Source organism: Pteronotus mesoamericanus, unplaced genomic scaffold (assembly GCF_021234165.1).
Source record: "Pteronotus mesoamericanus isolate MK-2021 breed Mesoamerican mustached bat unplaced genomic scaffold, CSHL_Meso_final contig_171, whole genome shotgun sequence".
Classification (NCBI taxonomy): domain Eukaryota; kingdom Metazoa; phylum Chordata; class Mammalia; order Chiroptera; family Mormoopidae; genus Pteronotus; species Pteronotus mesoamericanus.
This window is the reverse complement of record NW_026555070.1, coordinates 1,780,323-1,794,010: the sequence shown is the minus strand read 5'-3', so window position 1 is coordinate 1,794,010 and position 13,688 is coordinate 1,780,323. Positions and strand designations below refer to the sequence as shown.

The window sequence follows — 13,688 nt, the reverse complement described above, 5'->3', positions numbered from 1 at the left end:
GGCCCGGAGGCCCGGAGGCCCGGAGGCCCGGAGGCCCGGAGCGCGAGCCCCGGACGGGCCGGGCGGGGCCGGAGAAGACACCGCCGAGAGGCCTTGGCCGCAGAAGAAGCCCGGAGGGCCTTCGTGCATCCCTTTAGGTGCTTGGCGCTCTGATCCTGTGATCGCTGAAACACATATGATATTACAGCAGAGCTGGGGGACAACAGTAAGAAACGGAGACATTTATTGATTTCGAAACAGTCTTTTTCGTTCATTTTTTTCTATCCAGATTTTGCGGTTCCAAGCCACGTAGAAAGGCCGCTCGTCGCGCTGATGGGAGCGCGCTGGGCCTGTCCCCACTGCTTTGGCATCATCCCCCTTTGTCCTTTGCCCCAGGTCGCCGCAGCCACGAGCCGACATGGGCAACCTCACCAGCGTCACGGAATTCCTCCTCATGGGCATCTCACACTCTCAGGAGCTGCAAATTCTGCAAGGTCTGCTATTCTTACTGCTCTACCTGGGAGCCCTGGCTGGAAATCTGACCATCACCATCATTGTGACAGACCCACGCCTCCACTCGCCAATGTACTTTTTTATCAGCAACGTATCCCTCATTGACCTCTGTAGCATTTCAGTTATTGTTCCCAAATTGATTGTAAATTCCCTGACAGGCAGGAAGTCAATTTCACTCAAGGAATGTGCTGCTCAGATTTTCCTATATCTTTCCTTTGCATTTACAGAGCTTGCCTTCCTTGGGGTGATGTCTTATGACGGCTATGTAGCCATTTGCTACCCTTTGCACTATGCGTTGACCTTCACCCCGCGTCTGCGCTGCACACAGGCGGTCGGCAGCTCGGGCGGCAGCGGGCTGGTGTTTTCTGCTGTCCACACTGGGACCGTGTTCAGACTTCCCTTCACAAGGTCCAATGTGATCAATCAATGTTTCTGCGATGTACCGCAATTTATGAGAATATCATCTCCAGAAGTTAACTTTTCTGAATCTGTGAGTCTTGCTATGAGTTCTTGCATTGTCTTGGTATGTTTTTCTTTTTTGGTCGTGTCATACATAAACATATTTTCAACTGTGCTGAAGATTTCTTCAACAGAAGCCCGCAAAAAAGACTTATCCACCTGTACCCCACAGCTGGTCATTCTTCTCGTGTTTGTATTTTCTGGATTGATTGCTTCCTTAGGTCCCATTGCAAAGGAAGCAACCCTTAAAAACCTGCTGGTTGCCATGTCCTACACCAGGGTGCCCCCGCTCCTAAACCCCGTGCTCTACAGCCTGCGGAACCACGAGATCAACACGGCGCTCGGCAGGATGCTCAGCAGGCGCCTTGAGGCAGGCATTCCATTGATTGAAAAAAATGTTCAAAAGCAAGAAAATTTCACAGAAGTATAATTTATATTTGCTGTCTGTTCCTAAGTTTGACTATATCCCTAGGAATTAGCCTGTTAGTGTCTATATGTTTTTGTTGTCCAAATGTGTGTTACAACATTTAATGTATTAACTTCCTTGTTTAAACTGTATAATGCATGCATGCTTCTTGAACACGTTATTGTATATGATGCATACACACTTCCTGAAAACACTGTCAGCCTGGTCCATATTGCCAAAATGTTTGGAAAACTTGGGAATGACTGTGAGCTAAATGCAAAGGATGTCATATGCAGAAAGCTGTGCCTCATATGTCAGTCCCTTATTTTAATATCCTTCAATGTTAACATGGAGCTTTTTAATGAAGTTTATACCTATTTTACTGGTGTGAAAGATATTTTCTTTCAGTTTGTGACATTAGTTTTGTGCTTTTATACTCTTTCGAGCAACATGACTGGTCAACTTCAATGTAGCAAATTTCATCAGTTTTTGTGGTTTGTGTTTTGTTGTTTTTATAATGTGCTGGTGTGACATTGATTTATATATCAGTTTCAGTGCAATTCTATAATATGTCAACAAAACCTGGCAATTTCTCGTCTATATTTTCTTTCTTGAGTATGTGATTCTTAGCTATCCTGATATTCTGAAGTTATTTGACTTTGTTAGCCTTTAAAAGCATTATAGTTTTCACTTTTATATTTTGTCCTTTAATCTACATTTGTGCATGGTGTGAGTTGAGTCAAATTTCATTTGATTCAATATTATTATCCCACTGTCCAAACACTGTTTACTGAACATGAATAAACTAGGCTCTGTGATTGCCTGCTCACTCTGCCACACGGTGTGTGTTTGCGTAGGCAGGTCTGTAGCTGTGCCTTGTATTCTGTGTGCATTGGTCATTCTGCTTGTTTCTATGCCCCATCACACAATTTAATTAAAATAATCATATAACAAATTCAGATATGTTGTATAAGAATCCTCATTTATTCTTTCTCCCTTTTTTCTTCTTCTTTATTCTCATTTTCTTCCTCCTTAGCTACATTTATTGCCATATAAGTTTTAGAGACACTTTTCATTTGCTAAAGAAATATATCCACTGAGACTTTATTATACTTTATCAAACATAAAATAATTTGGGGGAAAAAGGTATTTTTGCACATTCTAACCAAGGTATATGTCTATTTATTTATTACATATAGTGTAATATGACAGGTATAATAACTTTGTATGATATGTAAGTATGTAGTACAATATTGTACACATATATACATAATATAAACATAATATATGCAACATGATATATAATATATATGCACACACGTATGTATGTATTAATATCTATTCTATGTAAGTAGTAATTTTGAAAATTTAATTTTTGTTCATTACATATGTATGGATATATATGTATAGAGAGAAATAGAGATATAAAATTAATAAGTTTATTGAACTTATATTGCAATTTAATTTTTCAAGCCCTGGTGTTAATTCTAAAAACTTATCTATAGATTCCCTTTAAATTTTCAATACACGGTTTAATTTGTTGATGTTGTTAGTGCAGTTTTGTCCTTTACAATCATTTTTTTCCCTACTGTGTTATTGGTGAAAGGTTCAATAGAAGTGGCATTAGTGAGTGTATTTATCATCAAAAGAACAGTTTTTACAAATTAATGGATATACTTTCATTGAATTTCCTATTTTTTTATCCTTGTCTGGATCAGGTTATTCACTTCTCATCCTTGACAACCACTTTCTGCCTCTATAACTTTGCCTATACTGGATCATTCATGTAAGTAGAATCACACAATCTATGGCCTTTGTGACTGGCTTTTTTTGTGTAGCATAATACTTTCATGTCTCAGGGTGTGTTAGTAATTTATTCCTTTTATTGTCAAATAATATTTCATTGTATGGACAGATTTTGTCATGTGCAGCAAGTTTCCCGTTTCCCTTTTCTGTATTGATGCTTTTTTAAAATGGTCTTGCCTACTTGCCCTGCGGTCACCACTGGCTTTCCCATGCACATACATTGGTGTAATCTCTTTTGTAATGTGGCTTCGATCAGCCCCAAAAGGTTTGCTCTTTAACACAATGGAGGAGTAACAAAGAGATTCAGTTTGTCAGTAGGCAAATCAACACAGTTTTGCCCAAATTTTGAAAAGCTCCTCTTCATCCTCTTCTATCGTTTTAATTTCTGGCTCAGAAGGAGAAATTCTAGGCTCCAAGGGAAGGTTGTGGCAGGACCCGTCTGCTTTCCGGGCGGGCGAGTTGTCTCGTCCCCACGGGGTCCTGGGCCACCAGCGGGCCGCAGGGATGGGCAGACTCCACAGGGGCTCCTCCTTCCCGCCCACCTGCCCTCTCTACCCGATTGTGCCTTAAGTTTTAATCTTATATTAAAACAGTTATTTCTACAACTAATAACAACTTCGATCAGGATTTGCGCTCAAGCGTCTCTGACTCTGATGTGGCATCCATAGGACACAGTCTCATGCTTTCTTACATAATATATGTATGACCACAAACCAGCCACCCCCAGTTATGCATAGTGGGCCCTGAGAAATTTCTACCAAATTACTCTGTAGATTTTGTGATGTTATAATCTCAAACTTCACAAAATAACAGCTAGCAAACATGCACTTGGTGTCTCATGTAAATTATTTTTTTATGAAACTTGGTTGTATGTGCAAAGTACTTTGTCATGTGTATCCATAGTTTATATAAACAAGAATATTGCTGATCAAACTGTATAACTCAGATACTGACATCAGTTAACTGCACCGTGGGCAAGGAGGGTGATGCACAGGGAGTGAGTTAAACACCAGTACACTCTTGACTGCTCAAAAGAATAAATTAACTAACAAATAACATGTGTGTGGCAGCTTCCCAGGTGTTAAAAGTAACCTCAGAGGCAAAATTAACAGGCCTTATTTGCTATACCTTTTCTCTTTATATAGTGAAAAGTAACCCCAATTTTTATAGGACTTAGCAATTTATGTTATACAACCATTTTTTTGAAAACATTATCATATCTTACACCATAAACAACTAAAATTCAAGCAATAAGTGGCCACTGAGGACGCCCTGATCAAGTTCAGAGTCGAGGTAGGAGCGCAGATTTACTAACATCAATAATAAGCTTATTTTGCCAAATGAAGAGTGTCCCTAAAGCCATGGAATTATAGAAGTAATATTTTCAAATCACTTGCACAACCCACACCTCAAGGGTACTTATGAGACATTGTCTACGTGGTCTTATGCTGTATAGCACTTGCAATAAATTACTAAGATTGATATACTAGCATTCTCTTATTTCATAAGGAAATCATTGCAGAATGTAAGATCCGCCACCCTTTTCACTACCACAAAACAGTGACTTCATTGATTCATTCAGTGATGCTATTAAGCAATTAATCCAATAACTGCAATATTTCCCTCTAAATGAAATACAGATAGCAAACAACTAATAATACTCTCAAGAAATTACTAAATTTGCCTTATCAAAATTTCTATTCCTTAGTCATTCCCTAATATTAAGCCTTACCTCAGGCCCAGCCCTCCATGTTTTGTATTCAAATGTGTAAATTTTAAGAGCACAAAATTAAGATAAGTTTTTACAAACCTGTGTCCAATCCTTGGTTCTGCAACTAAATACTCTTATTAACTATTCCTATTTCTTAATTGATAATTATTAATAAAGGCGACATTTTTTTTAAATAAAAGGTATTCCTAACTAACAATTTATAGTTTCTCTACTCTAAGAAATATATTACACATTTGTAAAAAAGGCCAAACTTTTTATTAATAATTCATATTCTACCCTTTCTACAGAGTGACTTCCTTGTGCACATAACATTTTCTTACCAAAATATTGGCCCAATACCTTATTACACTTATATGTCAGTTATGAAACCTAAAGTAAATGGAGGTTAATTGATTTAACTAGTATCAGAGGGCATTGTTAGGGTGCACCTAGAGGGCTGCACGTGTAAAGACCCTCCCAGGGCTGGTGAGGAAAGCCTCCTGCAGATGCTGCGAGCACTTCTTTTAATCCAGGAATTGCCTGAGCTGGACCTTGGGCATCATTCTCTTCAGCTTCCTCAATTTGCAGAAGAGGAAACTGACCACGGAAGAGGTTAAAGGTTTTTCCAAGATCCGTGGTTGGTTGGAGGAAGAGTCAAGGGTAAGGCCCAGGCATCCACAGCATCATGGCCTCACCGGTGCTGCAGGTGGGGAGAGTTCCCTGAGGCTGATATGCTTCTGCTTGTGTAGCCGGAAAACTACCTGCATTGACAGTTGCTTCAGAGGGAATAAAAGCCTATCCTTTCTTAAAAAATAAAGTATTTAGAGCTTTCAAGATGGCAGTAGAGTGGTTAGATCTTGCATCACCTCCTCCCAGAACCAAACTGGAAATACAGCTACATTGGGGAAAAATCACCCTGAATAACCAACTACAGACTAGGTGAGCAGGAGTTCTGTAAACAAGGATTTGCGGAAGAAGCCACGTTCAGACTGGTAGGAAGGGTGCAGATGCCACAGACACTGGTCCAGGTCCCACTGGCGAGGGCGGAGGTGCCAGAGGGATATCTCAGCTGTGGGAGGGTCATCCTGAGAGGCCTGAGGCCTAAAGCCAGGTTGGGCTCCCGCGACCAGAGTTCCAGCGTCGGGAAGAGGCGTCCACACACCGTCCCCGCTGTAAAAATCAGCGAATTTCTGCCCGCCAAGGAAAGGTGGAGTCCACTGGAAACACACACACCCTCTTAAAGGGCCAATGCGCAAAATTCCAGTCGCAGCCACTCAGCCTGGGTTCTGAGAAGAGAGGCCGGTGCACCCAGAGTCACTTGGGGGAGAGTCTGGAGTTTGCCGCTCTGGGGAGAACTCCGGGGGCACGCGCGCCAGAATCCCTGTGGCGAGTCATTCTCACACACCCCGAGCAGCCGTCTTCCTTGGGCGGAGCCTCCCTTCTGAGTGGCCTCGGCCTGCGTAAAGCAGTTATCCCGTGCCCTGGACTCCCTCTTTCCCCGCGCGCCCGTGGATCTGATGCCCTGCTGAGGAGTCGGTGGCATCGGCCAGAACACGAAAGTCTGGGCAGACTCAGGGAAGGTCAGTGCCTGGGTCTGGGGCGGGGCCATTCAAAGCTGGCCCGGAGCGCAGCGTGGTCCTTCCCGTGGGCAGCCAGGCCCAGCGGAGGCAGCCACAAACTGTGGATTGCTTGTAGCTACAAGCAGGTTGTTGAGGGCCGGGCAAGGCAGTGGATTGCAGTGGAGTCCCTCCCAAGGGGCCCAGAACCAGCATGCCCAGTGGCCAGCCTCAGACAGCATCAGCCCAGGATCCAACGAGCTTCACAAAGAGCATAGCCTAGGAAAGATCCCAGTAGGCACTAAACTCTGCTGAGCTGAAATTCCACTCTTTTCTCTCTAAATTTTTTTCTTCCTTCTTTTCTATTTTTTTAAATTTTCTTTTTCCTTTTCTTTTTCTTTGGGTTCTTCTTTCTAATCTTTTTTTCCCCTTTTCTCTATTCTTATTCTTTTTTCTTTTTTTCTGTATCCTTTTTTCAAAAGATTTTATTTATTTATTTTTATAGAGAAGGGAAGGGAGGGAGAAAGAGGGAGAGAAACATCGATGTGTGACAGAAACATTGATTGGTTGCCTCTCACACATCCCGACCTGAGCACCTGGCCCACAACCCAGACGTGTACCCTGACATGTCTTAGGTTGTTTTTCTTAGGTTCAGTTATTGATAGTTGTGAGTTTGTTGGTATTTTACTGTTCATAGTTTCAGATCTTCTTTTTCTTAGATAAGTCCCTTTAACATTTCATATAATAAGGGCTAGGTGATGATGAACTCCTTTAACTTTACCTTGTCTGGGAAGAACTTGTCCTGGGAATCAAGCCAGGAACCTTTTGGTTTGCAGGCCAGCGCTCAATTCACTGAGCCACACCAGCCAGGGCTCCTTTCTTTCTTTCCTTATTCTTTTTTCCTTTTTTATTTTTCTATTATTTATTATTTTATTATACTTATTTATTTACTTTATTTAATTTAAAAAAATTTTTTTAAATCAGCACCCATACAGCAGTTCCCGTGCCATAGACAGGATTGAGCCTCGTGGTCAGCCAGCCTGAGGGTTGATTCCACGCATGAACAAGCCAGCAGCAATCAACACTCAGTCACAACAGGGAGGCCCACATAACCCATACATCACCCAGCTCAGGGGATCAGTGAGTGGAGGACACACCACTGGGTCCCACATACACCTACTACATAAGACCACCCCACAAAGCCTTGGTGTCAAAGCAGATCTGTCTAATACATAGAAGCAAACACAAAGAGGCAGCCAAAATGGGGAGACAAATAGGCTCCAAATGAAAGAACAGGAGGAATCTCCAGGGGGGAAAAAAAATAAAAGCAGAATGAAATGGAGGCAAGCAATCTATCAGATGTAGAATTCAAAGTAATGGTTAAAAAGATGCTCAAGGAACTTAGTGAGGACTACAAAAGCATGAAAAAGGGCAAAGATACCATGAAAAAGAACCAGTTGGAAATGAAGAATACCATATATAACATCAAGAATATACTGGAAGAAAAAAAAAGTATTCCACCAACTTCCCCCCAGGAAGGGAAGACAACTGTGTCCCAGCTTTCTGAGCACAGACCGACTCACCCTGTAGCGGGTAGGACAGTGCGGACCTGCCATCCACCCACCCCGCCCCCTGCCCAGGTTCCCATCACCCCACAAACCTGAGGCTGCCAGGGTTAGGATGGGGAGGGTGGGGGGTGAGATTTACATGTTGAGAATTTAATGAGTTAAGATAATGTAAACACTGAGCTGTTAGGATTCTGGACTCTACTTTTATAATATCCCCAACTGCCAGATTCTCCTGCTGCAGCTTTTCTTGGACAGTGACTTATTTTGGTTCTTTTGAACCAGGAATGTTTCCTCCTACTCCTATTTCATTGCCAGGTTCAAGAAACTTACTGGACATTCTTTTGACATGGGCTATAGCATGGCAATTTGGAACAGCATTGTAGCTGCTCTTACTGTCACATGGCACCGCATGTAAACCTTCACTGAAGCAATGTTCCTGGCAAAGCTTAGTCATGGTTGCTGTGTAGTAACAGGGAAGAGCATCGTTGCCTACTCTAAAGGCCAAGAAACCTGTTGCTCCTCATGGGATTCAGATACCTGTCATCTCGTCATTATGGAAAGACTTCTTAAACATTATTCTAAAACCTAAGCAATGGGATAGCTGAGGATTAAGTTTCAAGTAATTTCTTAAAATTAAAAGATGTTTATCTCATCTCTTTACTTCCATGTGTGTTATTTTTCTAAGCTGTAGAAAGCAGTTTAATGGAAATTAAACTGGAAAACTTGAATACAGGACAATGCCTACCTTTCCATGTATATACTACCTTTGTCCTAAAAACTACTGATACTACTGTTTAATTGAAGTAATATAACTTAATTATTCACTATATCAGGAAAGCAAACTATACCCACTATGTTCGCATTTTATAGAAACTACTTTTAAATCAGAATATTTAGATTTTGTTATTCTTTTAATCAATAGAAGGTGCACTTATATATTTTGATAGTTCATAATTTCTTGGGGTTTTTTACATATTTTTTAAAGTATACTTAATTGATTATGTTATTATAGTTGTCCCATTTTTTTTCTCCCCTTTATTCCCCTCTACCCTGTACCCCTGCCCCTACCAGCATTCTCCTCCCTTAGTTCATGTCCATGGGTCATACATGTAAGTTCTTTGGCTTCTCCATTTCTTATACTATTCTTAAACTGCCCCTGTCTATTTTGTACCTACCAATTATGCTTCTTATTCTCTGTACCTTTTCTCCCATTCTCCCCTCGCCCCCTCCCCACTGATAACCCTCCATGTGATCTCCATTTCTGTGATTCTGTTCCTGTTCTAGATGTTTGCTTAGTTTGTTTTTGTTTTTCTTAGGTTCAGTTATTGATAGTTGTGAGTTTGTTGTCATTTTACTGTTTATAGTTTCTGATCTTTTTCTTAGATAAGTCCCTTTAACATTTCATATAATAAGGGCTTGGGGATGATGAACTCTTTTAACTGTACCTTGTCTGGGAAGAACTTTATCTGCCCTTCCATTCCAAATGATAGCTTTGCTGGATAGTGTTATCTTGGATGTAGGTCCTTGCTTTTCATGACTTTGAAAACTTCTTTCCAGCCCCTTCTCGCCTGCAAGGTTTCTTTTGAGAAATCAGCTGATAGTCTTATGGGAACTCCTTGGTAGGTAGCTGTCTCCCTTTCTCTTGCTGCTTTTAAGATTCTCTCCTTATCTTTAATTTTGGATAATGTAATTATTATGTGCCTTGGTGTGTGCTTCCTTGGGTCCAACTTCTTTGGGGCTCTGAGCTTCCTGGATCTCCTGGAAGTCTATTTTCTTTACCAAATTGGGGAAGTTCTCCTTCATTATTTTTTCAAATAAGGTTTCAATTTCTTTCTCTTCCTCTTCTCCTTCTGCACCCCTGTGATTTGGATGTTGGAACGTTTAACGTTGACTCAAAGTTTCCTAATCCTCTCTTCATTTTTTTGAAATCTTGGTTCTTCATTCTGTTCTGGTTGAATGTTTATCTCTTCCTTCTGCTCTCAATCATTGATTTGAGTCCCGGTTTCCTTCCCTTCACTTTTGGTTCCCTGTATATTTTGCTTTATTTCACTTTGCATAGCCTTCTCTTTTTCCTCTATTTTGCATCTGTGCTCAACCATTTCTGTGAGCATGCTGATTACCAGTGTTTTGAACTCTGCATCTGATAGGTTGGCTATCGTTTTGTCACTTAGTTCTCTCTTTGGAGCTTTGATCTGTTCTTTAATTTGGGCCACATCTCTTTGTCTCAGTGCTCCTGTACATTGGGAGGGGCAGAGCCTTAGGTATTCACCATGGCAGGGCAACCCAGGTGGCTGCATTGTGATGCTGTGTGTGGGGGGAGAGGTTCAAGAGGGAACAATGCCGCTTGCTGGGCTCTTGGCCAGCTTTCAGTCACTCCCCCTGCTACCCACAAGCAAATTGTGCCCTTCTGGTGCTGATTCCCCAGTGGGTGGATTTGTGTACTTTCTAGGACCCAGTGGGTCTCTCCAACGGATTGAGAATTTCTCCCACTGCCACAGCCCCCACAGGTTTTTACAGCCAGAGGTTTTGAGACTTTCCTTTCCTGCACTGGAACCCTGGATTGCATGGTCTGTCTCGCTCCCCAGCCCTTCCTCATGGTTTATCTGCACACAAATGTGGGACCACCCAGTCTGCCCGCCACCGCCTTGCCATGCGTCCTCTCCATTCCCGCCCCTTATTTCCACCCCTCCTACTGGTCTGGATGCCTGTTTCTCCTTTAGCACCTTGGTTGTTGGACTTCCATACAGTTCAATTTTCTGACAGTTCTGGTTATTTTTTGTTGTTCTTCTTTTGGTTGTGCGAGGAGGCAAAGGGTATCTACCTATCCCTCCATCTTGGCCAGAAGTCCGTGGCATCGATATTCTTCCATTTACATATTGAATTTGTATGTTTTAAAAATTGTTACATCAGGACAAATGAAATGTTTCTTTTTAGCTGGTGCAAACCTAATACCTACCTTTTTTAGTAAGTATTTTGTCTTTTATAAAATGCATATTGTCCTTAAAGTAAACATTTTTAACAAAAAAGTCTGAAAAAAAGGTAACATATAAGCCATTAAAATACTGAGAAATTTGAATCTGTCCACTCTTTCTGTTTCCACAATTTCATACATTTATCCTGGTGTATATATGGTTACTTCAACAGAACTGATTTATTTTGTTTTTAATAAATATAGACCTGACATCTTTATATTTAGAAATGCTTGAAGTAGTTGGTTTTTAATCTTAAAAATTTACCAAAATAGAAAAAGTATTTTGATACAGTGTATATATATGTGTATTTTTTTATATAGTTTCACAATTTTTCTATTTAAATGTTCTACAATTGTGGTGTTAGTTTTTGTTTTTATAGTAATTAAGCCTTAATTATTCTCACTTCAGTCTAAATACTTGATGGCAAGTCATTTCAGTTTTTAAAAATGGACTATTTAAAATGTTGTTTCCCCTAACCATAGAAAAACTGGTTATTCAGGCTAAATGGGAAATGAATATGTGCAGTCCATTTCTGTTATATGCTGAATGTTGTTACTGAGTAAATGATTTAATGATGTTTAAAAAAAAAAAAAGAATACATAGGAAGAAATGGAAAGAAGATTGGATGAAGCAGAGGACCAAAACAGTGAGTTGGAAGACAGGTAGAAAAAAGCATCCAATCAGAGGTGCAAAAAATTTAATAAATTAGGATATTTTAAGGAAACCTTGGGACAACATGAAGCATAGGGAACATTCACATCATAAGGGTTACCAGAAAGAGAAGAAAGAGAGCAAGGGATTGAGAACTTATCTGAAGAAATAGTGACTAAATAGTAAAGAAATTTCACCACACTGGTGAAGGAAAAAGACATACAAGTCAGAGAAGTGCAGAGAACCTCAAACAAGATGAACCAAAAGAAGCCCACACCAAGACACATCATAATTAAAACAGAAAATGTTAAAGGCAAAGAGGGAATCTTAAAAGCAGGAAAAGAAAAGCAAATAATTGTCTACAACAGAGGTGCCCAAACTTTTGGCATCTCTGGGCCACATTGGAAAAAGAAGAGTTATCTTGGGCCACACATTAAATGCACAAACACTAACGAAAACTGATGAGCAAAAAAAAAGTCCATGCATAATTTTTGTGATATCCGCCATGACAGATAAGCAGAAAAGTCCTCACATAATAACCCTAATTATGCAGCTGCCCTTTTGATAACCTTTTAAAATCATCAAGCAGGTCCCAAGTTTGTGGTCACTAATATAGAAAATGCACATATCTAAGTAATAAAACGTCACTTTTTGTTATAAAAGTAAAAGAGCAACATGAAACTAGTGGGATATTTGGCATGGTAGTTAAGAAACTAGTGCATCAATATCTGGTTTGATAGAAGTAGTTGCAATTCTCAGTGAGTTCTCAAGGTACTCTTCAGGTATTTTTGTTCTAATTTTACTCATATTTTTAAAAGATTTTATTTATTTTTAGAGAGAGGGGAAGGGAAGGAGAAAGAGAGAGAGAGAGAGACATCCATGTGTGGTTGCCTCATGTGCACCCCCTACTTGGGGACCTGGCCTGCAACCCAGGCTGACTGAGAATCAAACCAGTGAACCTTTAGTTCACAGGCCAGCACTCAATCCACTGAACCACACCAGCCAGGGCTCTAATTTTACTCTTCATGTGTTTCATTCTTAAAAATAGTTGCTCACAAATGTAGGTGCTGCCAAATAGCGATGACATGAACAAAGTGTGATTGTGAAGCAAGGGATATTTGTCTCTGGGAAGATAGGACCTATAGAAGTCCAGTAAAGAGACATGATCAAATTTTTTTTTTCTTTAAATTGAATGTCAGACCATTTGAAAATTGGCATGTAACATATTTATGTCGACTGAAAATGGAATCACAAATATAACAAAATATTGTTTTCCCAGAAATCTTGAAATTTGTTTTTAAACTCTTGCATCAAATTGAAAAGCAAGGCTGCATATTTTTTGCTGTTCTCAGGACTGTGTTTGGCCAACATGTTGAAATTCATAAAATTGTCTGCATTAATTTGAGCTTGACATAATGTCAGTTTCATTTGGAACACTGTTATTATTTGAGACATAGTATTGATAAGCTGATTTTCACCTTGAAGCTGCATGTTTAACTCATTTAAATGAGTGGTTAAATCCACTACAAATGCTAAATCTGTAAGCCAGTTTCCATTGTCAAGTTCTGGCACAAATTTGCTTTTTGGTACCATAAATGACTAGGTAACATGTCCCAAATCATAAAATCTTTTGAATGTTTGACCTCAACTTAGCTGTATTACTTCTGAAAAGTGAATGATGTCACCATAGTCAGCATCAAAACCTTTAAGGATTTCCTGGAATTGGTGCTGATTAAAGCCATGAGTTCTTTTGAAATTCAGTCTTGATGATTTGCATGATGTTATCCATTTTTAAAGCTTTTGTGCATAAATTTTCTTGAGGTACTAAGCAATGATACTTCATCAAATGTGAGTTTTAGGTGGCAATTGTATCATCTTCTATTGATTTGATAAGTCCCTCTCTTTTACCCGCCATCCCCCAGACACCATCAGTGACTATACCAAATATGTTGACACTGGACAAAAACAATCTCTTTAACATAATTTTTAATGCTTCGTATAAATCTCTTGATTCGGTTGTGTCTTTTAATAGCACTGAGGAAGCCACTTTTTCAGTGACATTATATT

At 40.0% G+C, this 13,688-nt stretch overlaps 1 protein-coding gene across 1 annotated transcript; it reads left to right on the top strand.

The window, feature by feature from the left end:
- Positions 1-397: 397 nt before the first annotated feature.
- On the top strand, positions 398-5,644 carry LOC129064982 (olfactory receptor 14I1-like). Its single transcript, XM_054566249.1, has 4 exons — positions 398-982; positions 1,073-1,321; positions 5,463-5,534; positions 5,624-5,644. The coding sequence occupies exons 1-4, from the start codon at positions 398-400 to the stop codon at positions 5,642-5,644; spliced, it is 927 nt and encodes a 308-aa protein (XP_054422224.1).
- Positions 5,645-13,688: the final 8,044 nt, after the last annotated feature.

Bases quoted from the DNA above. Each gene is read 5' to 3' on its own strand.
- LOC129064982 (XM_054566249.1), top strand. From the start codon at position 398: ATGGGCAACCTCACCAGCGTCACGGAATTCCTCCTCATGGGCATCTCA. The intron at 983-1,072 runs GTGAGTCTTGCT...ACTGTGCTGAAG, and splicing joins AAGTTAACTTTTCTGAATCT to ATTTCTTCAACAGAAGCCCG. The intron at 1,322-5,462 runs GCAGGCATTCCA...CTCAATTTGCAG, and splicing joins TGCTCAGCAGGCGCCTTGAG to AAGAGGAAACTGACCACGGA.